The sequence below is a fragment of the Oncorhynchus nerka genome, linkage group LG20 (genome assembly GCF_034236695.1).
Source record: "Oncorhynchus nerka isolate Pitt River linkage group LG20, Oner_Uvic_2.0, whole genome shotgun sequence".
NCBI lineage: Eukaryota > Metazoa > Chordata > Actinopteri > Salmoniformes > Salmonidae > Oncorhynchus > Oncorhynchus nerka.
In genome coordinates, this window is record NC_088415.1 from 78,366,435 (window position 1) to 78,382,756 (window position 16,322).

The 16,322-nt window shown below is 42.2% G+C and overlaps 1 protein-coding gene across 1 annotated transcript in view; it reads left to right on the forward strand.

Moving 5' to 3' along the window:
• The window catches only part of LOC115103162 (chloride channel protein 2-like), a 126,852-nt gene extending 111,489 nt beyond the window's left edge, over window positions 1-15,363 (forward strand). The window contains 6 exon segments of the mRNA XM_065006085.1: window positions 5,800-6,012; window positions 6,149-6,214; window positions 9,710-9,748; window positions 10,205-10,309; window positions 11,853-11,939; window positions 12,401-15,363. Of these exon segments, the coding sequence (XP_064862157.1) occupies window positions 5,800-6,012; window positions 6,149-6,214; window positions 9,710-9,748; window positions 10,205-10,309; window positions 11,853-11,939; window positions 12,401-12,931 (1,041 nt within the window). The 3' untranslated portion in view covers window positions 12,932-15,363.
• Window positions 15,364-16,322: the final 959 nt, after the last annotated feature.

Consider the following 16,322-nt stretch of genomic DNA (forward strand, 5'->3'; position numbering starts at 1 on the left):
GTGACTAGTGTTCCATTTTTAAAGTGGCCAGTGATTCCACGTCTATGTATATAGGGCAGCAGCCTCTAAGATCAGGGTTGAGTAACCGGGTTGGTAGCCAGCTAGTGGTGGCTATTTAACAGTTTGATGGCTTTGATATAGAAGCTGTTATTCAGTCTCTCAGTTCCAACTTTGATGCATCTGTACTGACCTCGCTTTCTGGTTGATAACGGGGTGAACAGGCCGTGGCTTGGGTGTGTGATGTCCTTGATCTTTTTGGCCTTCCTGTGACATTGGGTGCTGTAGGTGTCCTGGAGGGCAGGCAGTGTGCCCTCTGTGATGCGTTGGGTAGACTGCACCACCCTCTTGAGAGCCCTGCGGTTGCGGGTGTTGCAGTTTCCGTACCAGGCGGTGATACAGCCCGACAGGAGGCTCTGAATTGTGCATCTGTAAAAGTTTGTGAGGGTCTTAGGGGCCAAGCTAAATTTCTTCAGCCTCCTGAGGTTGAAGAGGCACTGTTGCACCTTCTTCACCACACTCTGTGTGGATGGACCATTTCAGATTGTCAGTGATGTGTACGCCGAGGAACTTGAAGCTTTTCACCTTCTCCACTGCTGTCCCTTCGATATTGATAGGGGTGTGCTCCCTCTGCTGTTTCTTGAAGTCCACGATCAGCTCTTTAATTTTGTTGACATTGAGGGAGAGGTTATTTTCCTGGCACCACTCCACTAGGGCCCTTACCTCCTCCCTGTAGGCTGTCTCGTCATTGTTGTTATTCAGGCCTACTACTGTTGTGTAGTCTGCAAACTTGATGATTGAGTTGGAGGCGTGTTTGGCCACGCAGTCATGGGTGAACAGGGAGTACAGGAGGGGGCTGAGCACTCACCCTTGTGGGACCCCTGTGTTAAGGATCAGCGGGAACATGGAGTACAGGATGGAGCTGAGCACTCACCCTTGTGGGACCCCTGTGTCGAGGATCAGTGGGGTGGAGATGTTGTTTCCTACCTTCAGCCCGTCAGGAACTCCAGGAGCCAGTTGCACAGGGCGTAGTTCAGCCCCAAGGTCCCGAGCTTAATGATGAGCTTGGAGAGTACTATGGTGTTGAAGGCTGAGTTATAGTCAATGACCAGCATTCTTACATAGGTATTACTCTTGTCCAGATGGGATAGGGAAGTGTGCAGTGCAATGGAATCGTCTGTTGCTCTATTGGGGCGGTAAGCAAATTGAAGTGGGTCTAGGGTGTCAGGGAAGGTGGAGGTGATCCTTAACTAGCCTCTCAAAGCACTTCATGATGACAGAAGTGAGTGCTACGGGGCGGTAGTCATTCAGTTCAGTTACCTGTGTTTTTTTTTTTAACCCCCTTTTTCTCCCCAATTTTGTGGTATCCAATTGGTAGTTACAGTCTTATCTCATATCTGAAACTCCCGTACGGACTCGGGAGAGGCGACGGTAGAGAGTAGTGCGTCCTCTGAAACACAACCCAACCAAGCCACACTGCTTTTTGACAATGTCCACCTAACCTTGAAGCTAGCCGCACCAATGTGTCAGAGGAAACACTGTACACCTGGTGACCTTGTCAGCGTACACCGTGCCCGGCCTGTCACAGGAGTCGCTAGTGCACGATGGGACAAGGACATCCCTGCCGGCTAAACTCTCCCCTCACCCAGACGACGGGGGGTCAATTGTGCGCCACCCCAGGGGTCTCCCGGTCGCGGCCGGCTGTGACAGAGCCTGGACTCGAACCCAGCATCTCTAGTGACACAGCTAGCACTGCGATGCAGTGCCTTAGACCACCGTGCCATTCAGGTGGACATCTTGAAGCAAGTGGGGACAGCAGACTGGGATCACGTTGGCCACAGAGAACGAGAGCCCACATTCCTTTGGGGAGGGCCGCATTTGTGGCACCGTGTTATCCTTAAAGCAGACAAAGAAGATGTTTGGCTTGTCCGGGAGCAAGACTTCGGTGTCCGCAATGTGGATGGTTTTCCCTTTGTAATCTGTGATTGCCTGTAGGCCCTGCAGCATACGTCTCATGTCTGAGCTGTTGAATTGTGACTTCACTTTGTCTCTGTGCTGACGTTTTGCCATATTCCCAGTAATCTTGCCATGGTTAAATGCGATGGTTTGTGCTTTCAGTTTTGTGTGAATGCTGCCATCTATCCATGGTTTCTGGTTTGGGTATGTTTTAATAATCACAGTTGGAACAACTTCCCCTATACACTTCCTCATGAACTCAGTCACCGTGTCCGTGTATACATCAATGTTATTCTCAGAGGCTACCCGGAACATATCCCAGTCTGTGATATCAAAACAATCTTGAAGCATGGATTCTGATTGGTCAGACCAGCGTTGAGAAGACCTTATCATGGGTACTTCCTGTTTGAGTTTCTGCCTATAGGAAGGGAGGAGCAAAATGGAGTTGTGATCTGATTTGCCGAGAGGGAGGGCTTGGGAGGCCTTGTAGGCATCTCAAAAGGGGGAGTAGCAATGGTCAAGTGTTTTTCCAGAGTGAGTACAACAGTCAATGTGTTGATAGAATTTCGATAGCGTTTTCCTCAAATTTTCTTTGTTAAAATCGACATGAACAATAAATGCGGCCTCAGGATATGTGGTTTCCAGTTCGCATAAAGTCGAGTGTAGTTCCTTGATGACCGTTGTGGTATCGGCTTGAGGGGGAATATGAACGGCTGTTACTATAACCGAAGAGAATTCTCTTTGATTGTGAGGTATTCAAGATTGGGTGAACAAAAGGACTTGAGTTTCTGTGTGTTATCACAATCACGCAATCAAATCAAATCAAAGTTTATTTGTCACTTGTGCCGAATACAACAGGTGTAGGCCTTACAGCTTACTTACAGGCTCTAACCAATAGTGCAACAAGGTATTAGGTGAACAATAGGTAGGTAAAGAAATAAAACAACTGTAAAAAGACAGTGAAAGACACTGACTGAACATTAGCGAGTAATATACTCGGAATACCTCTTCTCTGCCGGCGCCGTCTTGGAGCAGCCTCTGGGATAAGTTCAGTTGCCCTGGGGGTTACGAACAAAGGATCCAAATCAGGAAAGTAGTATTCCTGGTTGTAATACTGGTGAGTTACCGCTGCTCTGATATCCAAAAGTTATTTTCGGCTATATGTAATAACACAAACTTCTGGGTTAATAATGTCAGAAATAACACACAAAAAAACAATATACTGCAAGTTGCTTAGGAGCTAGAAGCAGAGCTGCCATGTCTGTCCGCGCCATCTTACTTCAGCATGCCTTCTACTCTCTAGAGTACCTCTAACCACTGTGTACCTGTGCTTTGTGTGTGCTTACGTCTGTGCCTGTACGTGTGCGTGCTTGCGTGTGTTTACGCATGTATCATGTGTAGAGCTGACTGGGGACTGATATTTAACAACACATTTAGACTGCCAGGCCTCTCATGGTAACATCTGATTCATGATATTTTTAATATAGCCAACACATTTTTAATATAGCCTATCACAATAAATCCATTTAATATAGCCTCCATCACAATAAATCAAATATAGCCGCTGATGTGTGCCTTTGGAACATCTACATTCATCTACATTTTTAAAAAGTATAATAAATCCATTTAATATAGCCTACACCATCACAATAAATCCATTTAATATAGCCTACACCATCACAATAAATCCATTTAATATAGCCTACACCATCACAATAAATCCATTTAATATAGCCTACACCATCACAATAAATCCATTTAATATAGCCTACACCATCACAATAAATCCATTTAATATAGCCTACACCATCACAATAAATCCATTTAATATAGCCTACACCATCACAATAAATCCATGATTTATTTTTGGCAGGTCTAAAGAAACATTACGATATGAAGAAAATGTATTTCAGAAGATCAGAATATGAGTTGGCCTACTATATGTTATCTTGCTGTGGGCCATGCCATAGGCTGTAGGCTTGTTCATTTATCAAACCACATATGCTAAAAGCCCCATGCCATTATGTTATATTATATGATTTTATAGTAAGAATAATATAATTGAAGTTTGAATAAAATAGAAAGGATATTTTTCCCATTCCGGAGCGAGTGTATTTGAAGTGGCTATATGTTGAGCATAAAGGTGTTCATTTGAAACTGGTCCTATATGCTAGATTTAGAGTAATTTGGCAACTTTAGTTGTAAATGATACAAACCATAAAATATCTTAGAAATCAAAACATATGGGCTGCATGATGCGACTATAGGCTACTGATGATTAGAGAAAGTCACATAAAAAGTTTGTGCTTTGTTCCTTGCCTCAGGCTGCACATGCTGTTCTCTCATCAAGTGATCATATTTTCACCCATCAGACTGTTCTCAATTTTACTTTGTATGTCAAATTTGTTTGGATTTAGAATGGTGTATTTAACAAATGGAATAGGAGCAGGAGAAAAGTACATGTCATCTGTATGCACTCAAATAGCAAATAGGCTCCGCAGTTGGTTTTTCAATCATGCCAGGTAGGGTACTCCGGTCTTATAATGGAGCATGTGCTTAATATTAGCAGCTGAGAAATAAATATAGTAGCAGCTGAGAAATAAATATAGTGGCAGCTGAGAAATAAATATAATAGCAGCTGAGAAATAAATATAGTAGCAGCTGAGAAATGAATATAGTAGCAGCTGAGAAATGAATATAGTAGCAGCTGAGAAATGAATATAGTAGCAGCTGAGAAATGAATATAGTAGCAGCTGAGAAATGAATATAGTAGCAGCTGAGAAATGAATATAGTAGCAGCTGAGAAATGAATATAGTAGCAGCTGAGAAATAAATATAGTAGCAGCTGAGAAATAAATATAGTAGCAGCTGAGAAATAAATAGTGTGAGGTGTGTGTGGGGGTCTTACCTCTGCAGCAGACATGAAGGAGTCGTTGGAGGCGATGCTGACGGAGTCTTTGAGACAGGACACATCATCCAGATCATCTCTACAAAACACACAAGTTTTATCTGAAACAAAACATCAAAAGTTTATTGGTTGCGTACACAGGTTTAGTATATGTTATAGTGAGTGCAGCAAAAGGCTTACGTTACTAAATCAAATCAAATTTATTTATATAGCCCTTCGTACATCAGCTGATATCTCAAAGTGCTGTACAGAAACCCAGCCTAAAACCCCAAACAGCAGGCAATGCAGCTCCTAACAAAGTATAATGTCAAACAGGTACACACATCATTAAAAAAAAATACAATAATCTAGAAATGTCAGAACAAATCCAATAACCAACCCAAAATGTACTGTAACAGTAATCCAAATGCATTATATATATATATATATATATATATATATATATATATATATATATATATATATAGTAGCAGCTGAGAAATAAATATAGCTGGGTTCCTTTTTTTAGTGGCAACCCTCAAAACTCTTTCACACAGGATTGCATATAGAAATGTCTGGGCCTATAGAAATGTCTGGGCGTATAGAAATGTCTGGGCTTATAAGAACACTTACTTCAGTGAGGTGAGTTTTAAAAGCATGATACAATTTGGTGATAAGTGTTTGATGTGATTTTAGATTGCATTTGCATTGATGTCAGAGTAGTTTGAGGGACAATACAGTGCTGAGTACCAGACCATTAGGACCTGATGGAGGGACAGTAGAGCCCTGAGTACCAGACCATTAGGACCTGATGGTCATTAGCCAGTTGGGTGAGTGCATAAGAGGAGATTATCGTGACTCAACGGTCACGTGGAATTTGATTGTGGTCTTGACTCATGAATGCCGCTGTGGCGGTAATACGGTAACCGCAACAGCCCTAATCATGTCTCTCTATCTAGATCTCAACAGAGGAGTCCTCCTTCAGCCAAGCTGTGTCCATCTCTCAGCTGCCACTCAAGTCGGCTATGAAAACTGTCCCTACTACTCACAACACAGAGGCAACCAACAGTATGCACACTCTCTCAATTAATAGAGACACGCTGACTCCGTCTCCTCTCTCAGGCTCTCAGCAGACCCTCTCCTGTGGTGACCCTGAAAGAGAGCTACTCGAGGTGTGTGTGTGTGCGTGTCTATTCTTGTATCCTCATATGCTACCTCAACCTCTACTTTCTCCTCAGAGAATCTTAATGTTGTCCTAACATTGTGCTAATGATGTGTTTGTTACTCCCTTCCCTCCCTGACTGTAAGAGCCTGACAGAGCTGGAGGCTCCTGAAAGCAGGGGGCCCAAACGCGTCAGGATCTCCATGGTGGCGGTAAGACTGCCACCCTTCTTAGAGACAGTTGCTAAGTAACCGTTGCCTAGCGACCTAGCATTGAGCAAGTGACCGATCCAAATCATTTTGAGTACTTCTACCAACCCAAAATATACTGTAGCTTCATAGCACTTGCGAGAGAGAGAGGGAATGAGTAATGAAGGGAGAGATTGGTGTAGGAAAGGAGAGAAAGCGAGGGCGAGAAGGAGAGTTGACCGAACCTGAGTTGAAACCGGAGTCATTTTAGTGATTCATCTGATTATTTAGCCAAAAAGCTCAATCAACAGTGAGTAGTTACAGGGGCAGAAGCATGTACTTCTGAATGTGGTTATGTGTTAGGTGTTGTTGTTTGTTATGTGTTCATTTTTCATTGTCGTATGCAGTGGTGGTATGTTAGTTAAGGAAATATTGTATATTTGTGCGTGTGCTGGTTCTGCATGTATGTATGCTGGTGTAACTTAGATATAGTTAGAGGATGCAACATTGTATCTGTCCCATTTGTGGTGTCTGTGAGAGCATGGGCAGTGCAATTGAAGTCATCTCCAAAGAGCTCGCCAGCTTGTAGTCCTGGCCATTCCTATGGGAAAATTAATGGGGAAAGAATGGGGTTTTATGATATACGCCGAAAAGAAGGCCTGAGGTTAATACAGACTTAGGAGATCTTATACGTTTGGTTATCAAATTCTATTAGTCACATGCTCTGAATACAACAGATGTAGACCTTACAGTGAAATGCTTACTTATGAGCCCCTAACCGACAGTGCAGTTTCAAAATAAAAGTAACAAGTAAATAAAGAGGAGCATTAAAAAAATATATATATATACAGTTGAAGTCGGAAGTTTACATACACCTTAGCCAAATACATTTAAACTCAGTTTTTGACAATTCCTGACATTTAATCCTAGTAAAAATTCCCTTAGGTCAGATAGGATCACCACTTTATTTTTACAATGTGAAATGTCAGAATAATAGTAGAGAGAATGATTTATTTCAGCTTTTATTTCTTTCATCACATTCCCAGTGGGTCAGAAGTTTACATACACTCAATTAGTATTTGGTAGCATTGCCTTTAAATTGTTTAACTTGGGTCAAACGTTTTGGGTAGCCTTCCACAATTTTCCCACAATAAGTTGGGTAAATTTTGGCCCATTCCTCCTGACAGAGCTGGTGTAACGGAGTCAGGTTTGTAGGCCTCCTTGCTCGCACACACTTTTTCAGTTCTGCCCACAATTTTTCTAAAGGATTGAGGTCAGGGCTTTGTGATGGCCACTCCAATACCTTGACTTTGTTGTCCTTAATCCATTTTGCCACAACTTTGGAAGTATGCTTGGGGTCATTGTCCATTTGGAAGACCCATTTGCGACCAAGCTTTAACTTCCTGACTGATGTCTTGAGATGTTGCTTCAATATATTCACATACTTTTCCATCCTCATGTTGCCCTCTATTTTGTGAAGTGTGCCAGTCCCTCCTGCAGTAAATGACCCCCACAACATGATGCTGCCACCCCCGTGCTTCACGGTTGGACTGGTGTTCTTCGGCTTGCAAGCCTCCCCCTTTTTCCTCCAAACATATCGATGGTCATTATGGCCAAACCGTTCTATTTTTGTTTCATCAGACCAGAGGACATTTCACCAACAAGTACAGTCTTTGTCCCCATGTGCAGTTGCAAACCGTAGTCTGGCTTTTTTATGGCAGTTTTGGAGCAGTGGCTTCTTCCTTGCTGAGCGGCCTTTCAGGTTATGTTGATATAGAACTTGTTTTACTTTGGATATAGATACTTTTGTACCTGTTTCCTCCAGCATATTCACAAGGTATATTGCTGTTGTTCTGGGATCGATTTTCACTTTTCACACCAAAGTACGTTCATTTCTAGGAGACAGAACGTGTCTCCTTCCTGAGCGGTATGACGGCTGCGTGGTCCCATGGTGTTTATACTTGGGCACTACTGTTTGTACAGATGAACGTGGTACCTTCAGGCGTTTGGAAATTGCTCCCAAGGATGAACCAGACTTGTGGAGGTCTACAATATTTTTTCTGAGGTCTTGGCTGATTTCTTTTGATTTTCCCATGATGTCAAACAAAGAGGCACTGAGTTTGAAGGTAGGCCTTGAAATACATCCACAGGTACACCTCCAATTGATTAAATTATGTCTATTAGCCTATCAGAAGCTTCTAAAGCCATGACATCATTTTCTGGAATTTTCCAAGCTGTTTAAAGGCACAGTCAACTTAGTATATGTAAACTTCTGACCCACTGGAATTGTGATACAGTGAATTATAAGTGAAATAATTTGTCTGGAAACAATACTTGTATCATGCACAAAGTAGATGTCCTAACTGACTTGCCAAAACTATAACAAGAAATTTGTGGAGTGGTTGATAAACAAGTTTTAATTACTCCAACCTAAGTGTAGTACACTATACCGCCTGGTATAGAGGTCCTGGATGGCAGGAGGCTTGGCCCCAGTGATGTACTGGGCCGTTTGTACTACGCTCTGTAGTGCCTTGCGGTCGGAGGCTGAGCAGTTGCCATACCAGGCAGTGATGCAACCTCTCGATGGTGCAGCTGTAGAACCTTTTGAGTGTCTGAGGACCCATGCCCAATTTTTTCCATCTCCTGAGGGGGATTAGGTTTTGTCGTGCCCGCTTCACGACTGTCATGGTGTGCTTGGACCATGTTAGTTTATTGTTGATGTGGACACCAAGGAACTTGAAGCTCTCAACCTGCTCCACTGCAGCCCCGTCGATGAGAATGGGGGCGTGCTCGATCCCCTTTTTTCTATGAGATAATATCAGTCAGTTAACATGACATTTAGGAATTATGAAGCCTTTATGTGCTTGTCTTGATTACATAAATTCAAATTCACAAAAAGTGATGTTAGCTGAGGAAGATTATCTCATAGAACAAAACGTATAAGATCTCTTAAGCCTGTGTTTACCACAGACCTGATTTTCAGCATTTATTTTAAAAAATAATACAAAAATAAAAATAATAATTTCCTCATAGGCTTTGGCCAACGAGCCATGGCAGAGTTAGACTCCGTTCGTGCCTACAAAAAGATGCCATTACTATTGCTCTCTATTTTTGAAGTAGTCCATTTTCTTCTTCTACTACTTCTATTAGTTTTTTGTTGTTGTATTTATTAGGTATTAGGTATCCCCACAAGGCAGCAGCTACTCTTCCTGGTGTCCAAACACAGTAAGGCACTTACATTACATATAAAGCTCCCTCGAGTGTGTTGTTTGAACCGGTAAAAAAACAAGGTTGGCGATTTACTGCCTCCTGCAGTTATGGAATGTTTTATCACACGTATAATTCATTGGCTGATCCCTCCTGAGGACCTGGATGGAATTATGTGATTCTTCTGGAAGTCCCACCCAGTTGACTACTTAAACAGGGTGAAAGTACTCAATGGCGGTTCCCATGCTAAAACTGGCTTTTGGGCAGTAGAATCCTCTCTGGGGTGTAACCACTGTCTCTCTTTGTTTTCAGGAGTCTCCTGAAGTCGAGGATGACATGACCACAAACGAAGTAAGACTGAACACTAGATTAACTGTCAATAACTTTAAAATGCAGTGATTGGTTGTATGTGTTTTTAGACGGTCATCATTGAGGGATTTTGTCAACAAGGCAGCGTGGTGTATTGTCCAGAGTCATACAAGATCTCTTTTCCATCAAATAAATGTTAGAATTTTCTGACACATTTTCATTGGGAAGGCAGATAAAACATATTTGATCCAAAGCGATCCCTTTAACATGGGAAAACACAGACATCGACTAATTACTACACATTTTATTTATCACCTTTGTCTTGAGCCCACTTCACCGTCGGACACAGAGGGGCACAATGGCTCACGCCCGGCAGGCAACCCGGTTCCAAATGGAATGTAATTAAGTTTCAGCCGGTGCAAAACATTCCAACACGGGCGCCCGGCGAAGTTAATCTAGCCCACTCATTGGTTGAGAGTTCTGAATCCCCTACCACAGATAGCGGAGTGGGAGGAGCAACAGTTGGACGAGCCAGTGGATTTCAACAACTGCAAGATTGACCCAGCCCCTTTTCAGCTGGTGGAGCGGACGTCTCTGCATAAGGTGTGTCATCATCTGTTCACCTGTCAATCAACCCTTATCAATCTGCACAACCAACCTAGCTGTCATCCGTTATTTTTGGAGGAACTCTTTAGTTTATAATGCTTGAGTGTATCCACTGGATAAGTGTCTGCTAAATGACTCAAATCTAATACCAGGCAACAAGTAAATTGTTAATTGACGTCCCTTTAAATTGATGGGGTTGGTGACAGAAATGTGATGTGGCACGCAGCTCCACTAGACCAGAGCCTTCCATTACAAATAGAAGGCTCTGCACTAGACTGACATTTTTTGAATAGTCCATTTGTTCTCATTGACATTTTAATGGATGTCATCTATTGCTCTCTCTCTCGTTCTCTCCATACCCCCATATGAATGTAGCTACCATGTACACTGCTGTTCAAAAGTTTGGGGTCACTTAGAAATGTCCTTGTTTTTGAAAGAAAAGCCATTTTTCTTTGTTCCAATGGCACGTTGTGTTAGCTAATCCAAGTTGATCATTTTAAAAGGCTAATTGATCATTAGAAAACCCTTTTGCAATTATGTTAGCACAGCTGAAAACTGTTGTTCTGATTAAGGAAGCAATAAATCTGTCCTTCTTTAGACTAGTTGAGTATCTGGAGCATCAGCATTTGTGGGTTTGATTACAGGCTCAAAATGGCCAGAAACAAAGACCTTTCTTCTGAAACTCTTCAGTCTATTCTTGTTCTGAGAAATGAGGCTATTCCATGCGAGAAATTGCCAATAAACTGAAGATCTCGTACAACGCTGTGTACTACTCCTTTCACAGAACAGCGCAAACTGGCCCTAACCAGAATAGAAAGAGGAGTGGGAGGCCCCGGTGCACAACTGAGCAAGAGGACAAGTACATTAGAGTGTCTAGTTTGAGAAACAGACGCCTCACAAGTCCTCAACTGGCAGCTTCATTAAATACTACCCGCAAAACACCAGTCTCAACGTCCATAGCGAAGAGGCAACTCCGGGATGCTGGCCTTCTAGGCAGAGTTCGTCTGTCCTGTGTCTGTGTTATTTTGCCCATCTTAATCTTTTCTTTTTATTGGCCAGTCTGAGATATGGCCTTTTCATTGCAACTCTGCCTAGAAGGCCAGCATCCCAGAGTCGCCTCCTCACTTCACTAAACTTGGATTAGCTAACACAATGTGCCTTTGGAACACAGGAGTGATGGTTGCTGACAATGGGCCTCTACGCCTATGCAGATTTTAAAAATCTGCCTTTTCTAGCTACAATAATCATTTACAACATTAACAATGTCTACACTGTATTTCTGATCAATTTGATGTTATTGTAATGAACAAAAAATGTGCTTTTCTTTCAAAAACATTACTAAGTGACCACAAACTTTTGAACGGCAGTGTAAATACAGCACTTAGATTTTATAGGCCATTTAATCTAAAGTGGGACCTTCCTTTCTCTTCCCTATCTCCTTTGTTTTATCCCTCTATCTGGTCATGTTGTTCCTTCTAATCTGCTCTACCCTCTCTGTCTCGTGCTCTCTCTCCTTCTCCTTCTCCTTCTCTTTCTTCAGACTCACACCATATTCTCTTTGCTGGGGCTGGACCATGCCTATGTGACCAGTACTGGACGACTGGTGGGAGTCGTCTCCCTCAGGGAGGTGGGTGTTCCTGTGCACTAGAACTCTGATGTCACTGTGATGTCATGTAGTTTGATTAGTTTCTATTTTCATCATGCTATGAGTGATTGAGGGCAGTTCATCTTAAAATCCCAACAAGCACATCACAGGAAACCTTCCTGTTTACTTTGGCTTGATTGTGATTGTGATTGTGTTTGAATATTGTCATCACCTTAGATCAGTTCTAAGGACAATATTGCGCTTCATGAATCAGCAGTAACCTCAGGCTAATCAATTTGCTCATTACAGAAATTGCTGCAGATTAAGGTTGCCTTGGCAACAATCCTGTAAATTTGAAGATCTAATCAAAAGTGTAATATGACTCCACAATGTTCCATCCTCTCTCTCCACTCTTCTTTCAATCCTCTCCCTCATCTTTTGTCATCCTTGCTCCTTATTTCATTCCTCCATCTCTACCTCTCCTCTCTCTGTCCAATATCTAGCTTCGTAAGGCCATAGAAGGCTCAGTGACCGTGACAGGAGTGAAAGTTCGCCCCCCACTGGCCAGTTTCCGTGACAGCGGCAACAACACCACCAACGTTTCGGAGGTGACAGAGCTACACAAGCTTTGGAACCGCCACAGAGGCCTCTCATTACCACGGGACCCCACCCCGCCTGACATGGAGGACCAATTGAACGATATGTATGAGGAGAGTCCTGTCCACTTCACACAGGACCAATCAGATTTGGAGTTTGAAACCAGCCCCGCTGACAATACGGACCTGCCATCGGAATTGGTTCTTCAGGAAAGCCTCTCACTAACAGAGGACCAAACAGAAGAGTTTATCTTAGAGTGCAGCCCTTCCCACACTGACGAATCAGAGCTAGCCTGTGATTTTGACCACCCCCACCTCCCTGAGACTTATCAATCGGAGCCGGCGAAGGAACATGGAACCCCGCCCGAGAACATACAGCAAATGGACCAATCAGAACTGCAGTGTGAGCGAAGTACCACTGAGGACCAATCGGAATGACAGAAGGGGTGACGGACGATTCAATGGTTTGTTGAGGTTTCTACAACCTTACAGGTCATTTTCACCTCAATCTTTCCAGCTGGATGTCTGTGTCCACGATGTATTGGTGTGTGTTTGTGTGGACGTGTTTAGAGACCAGATTCCTCACAACAATAGTAAACGAACGAAAATATGACCAACTGGGGACATTTTGTTAGTCCCCACAAGGTCAAGTGCTATTTCTACAGGGTTTAGGATTGTTAGAATAGCCCATGCAGCCATCTGGTATTGACACTACTTTCCCCCAAATGAGTGAGTGAGAGAGAGGGAACAACATGACCAGACAAAGGGATAGAGAGAGGGTGAGGAGGAACAACATGACCAGACAAAGGGAAGAGAAAGGAGGGTCCCACTTTGGATTAAATGGTCTATAAAATCTAAGTGCTGTATTTACATGGTAGCTACATTCATATCTGAGGGAAGGACTTTAAAGTGGGATGGAAAAGGGATATTTAAGACAAAATGTTAAGTAACCACCTTAAGGCAGCTGAGAAAAGACCAATGCATTGGCATCGCTCAGTCATAAAATGCACAGGGTTAAAAACATTTGTGAAGCACATTAACATGCATTTAACTCAAAGTACATGTAGCCTTGTCTGGCGTTAAGGTCGTAGGACAGAAGTTAGGGAGTTTCTTGTAACAGTGTTTTGGTCACAGTACATTTTGTATCATTACGTTCCTAGCGATAGGTAATGATTTTTCACACAACATGTCTCTGGAATTAGTGTTAATAACTTTGGTTATGTGGAGAGACAACAGTGAAACTCAGAATACATCGAAGTTAAGCACACACACACTCTCACATAGTAATACATATTTGTTCACCAACATACAAAATAATATTCCTAAGACACAGCGCGCACACACACTGAAAATGATTTATACAGTCTGCCTGGCATCACAACCATTTTAGAAATATGTACTACCAACTTAGAAGCACAGTCATAACTCTCCACGTCCGCAGATAAGCAATAAAAGCCTTGGTTGAAAGATTAAACCGTGTGTGTGACTGTTCTCCACTGTCATTCAAGATGCATGTTAAATCATTAATCACTTGACAATAAAATTAAAATGTATTATGGCTCAAAACTATGTAATCACAACTGGTACATTTTCATCTTAAAGAATAATCAGTTGTGCAATAATTTGTCTTTTGTATGCAGATAGAATGTGAAGTAGTGTCTCGCCATGTAAAATATGTCAAAAGAGTTTAATGTAGAGTGTAATAAGCTAATTAACAGAACATCTAGTTAAGCAATAAGTCCGACGTTTCTCTCTTTATATCTCCCCGGCCTGTATATGCGTTGCACACTCTTGTGCATAGGAGAATATGCATTTGAGATTAACAGCCATTGTTATCTTTCAGAGAACATGACAATTTGTTTTTTGTACATCAGTGATGGATTAAATTAACAAAACTTTGAGATGTAACTCTGTTCTGTGTGTTGGGCAAATGATCAAAGAGTGAAAATCTTTTATTTTATTTTTTAAATCATGTTTATTTATCCAGGACAAACCCCATGACATGACTTCACAGCATGGTCTAACAATCCATAGAGAACCAATTAAATAAAACTTCACAGAAATATTCAAAACTTTTCTCAGTAATCCAGTTTCAACACTCAAATACATAGTAACATCGACAAAGATTGTGAGAAAGTGAGAGAAAACGAAGAGAGGGAACGTGCAGGGAGACGAGAGCTGAGACAAAGGGAAGGAAGGATGATAAGTAAAGGCCAGACATCACTAAATTACATAGTGTCTTCAAGCTCTGTCAAGTTGGTTGTTGATCATTGCTAGGGCAGCCATTTTTAAGTCTTGCCATGGATTTTCTCAGGAACATTCAATTACAGTATATATTTGGCATTATGTTTTAAGTTATTGTCCTGCTGAAAGGTGAATTTGTCTCTCAGTGTCTGTTGGAAATCAGACAACCAGGTTTTCCTCTAGGATTTTGCCTGTGCTTAGCTCTAATCCTTTTTTATATCCTAAAAAAAACCTCCCTAGTCCTTGCTGATGACAAGCATACCCTTAACATGACGCAGCCACAACCATGCTTGAAAATACTCAGTAATGTGGATTTGTATTCAGGACATAAAGTTAATTTGTTTGCAGTTTTACTTTACTGCCGTATTACAAACAGGATGTTTTGGAATATTTGAGGATGGATCAACTATATTTGTAACTACAATATTGTTGATCCATCCTCAGTTTTCTCTTTTCACAACCATTAAACTCTAACTGTTTTAAAGTTACCATTGGCCTCATGGTAGAATCCCTGAGCGCTTTCCTTCCTCTCCGGCAACGGAGTGAAGGACACGTATCTTTGTAGTGACTGGGTGTATTGTTACACATCCAAAGTGTAATTAAAAACTTCACCATGCTCAAAGGGATATTCAATGTCTGCTTTTTTATTTTTACCCATCTACCAATAGCGGCCTTTCTTTGTGAGGCATTGGAACACGTCTTTGTGGTTGAATCTGCTTTTGAAATTCACTGCTCGACTGAGGGACCTTACAATTCATTTTATGCGTGGGGTACAGAGATGAGGGGGTACAGAGATGAGGTGGTCATTCAAAGCATATTAAACACTATTATTGCACATAGAGTCCATGCAATTTGTGACTTTAGTAGATTTTTACTCCAGATTTGTACTCCTTGCCATAACAAAGCACTTGAATACTTGACTCAAGACATTTCAGCTTCTCATTTTTTATTAATTAAAAAAATATATATATACAAATATAATTCCACTTTGACATTATGGGGTAATGTGTGTAGGCCAGTGACACAAAATCTCTATTTAATCCATTGTAAATTCAGGCTGTAACAACACAATCTAGAATAAGTCAAGGGGTGTGAATAACTTCTGAAGGAAGTGTTTCTAAGAGTTGACAGACTATCCAAGGTGTACACCTACAAGATGAAACATCACATTTAAATGCTTTCCACCTTATCTTCTTAATGGAACGAAGCCACGCCTGACGAGCCTCTGTCGGAGAGCCACTCTCTACACTCCTATCCTCTTCTTCCTCTCTAAGAAACTCAGAGTGAGAGGTTGAATAGCAGGAGTCAAACCTACTGCTTCATGATTGTCGGCCTCCAGTCAGACTAGTAGACGATGAAGTGCAGGCTGATCCTCACCATCCACTAGGGAATGGGCTAGCCCGGTCACCCCCTGGAGTAGGCGGGTTGTTCTGAGATGTGGGCCTATCACAGTGCAGGCTGATCCTCACCATCCACTAGGGAATGGGCTAGCCCGGTCACCCCTGGAGTAGGGGGTTCGTTGTTCTGAGATGTGGGCCTATCACAGTGCAGGCTGATCCTCACCATCCACTAGGGAATGGGCTAG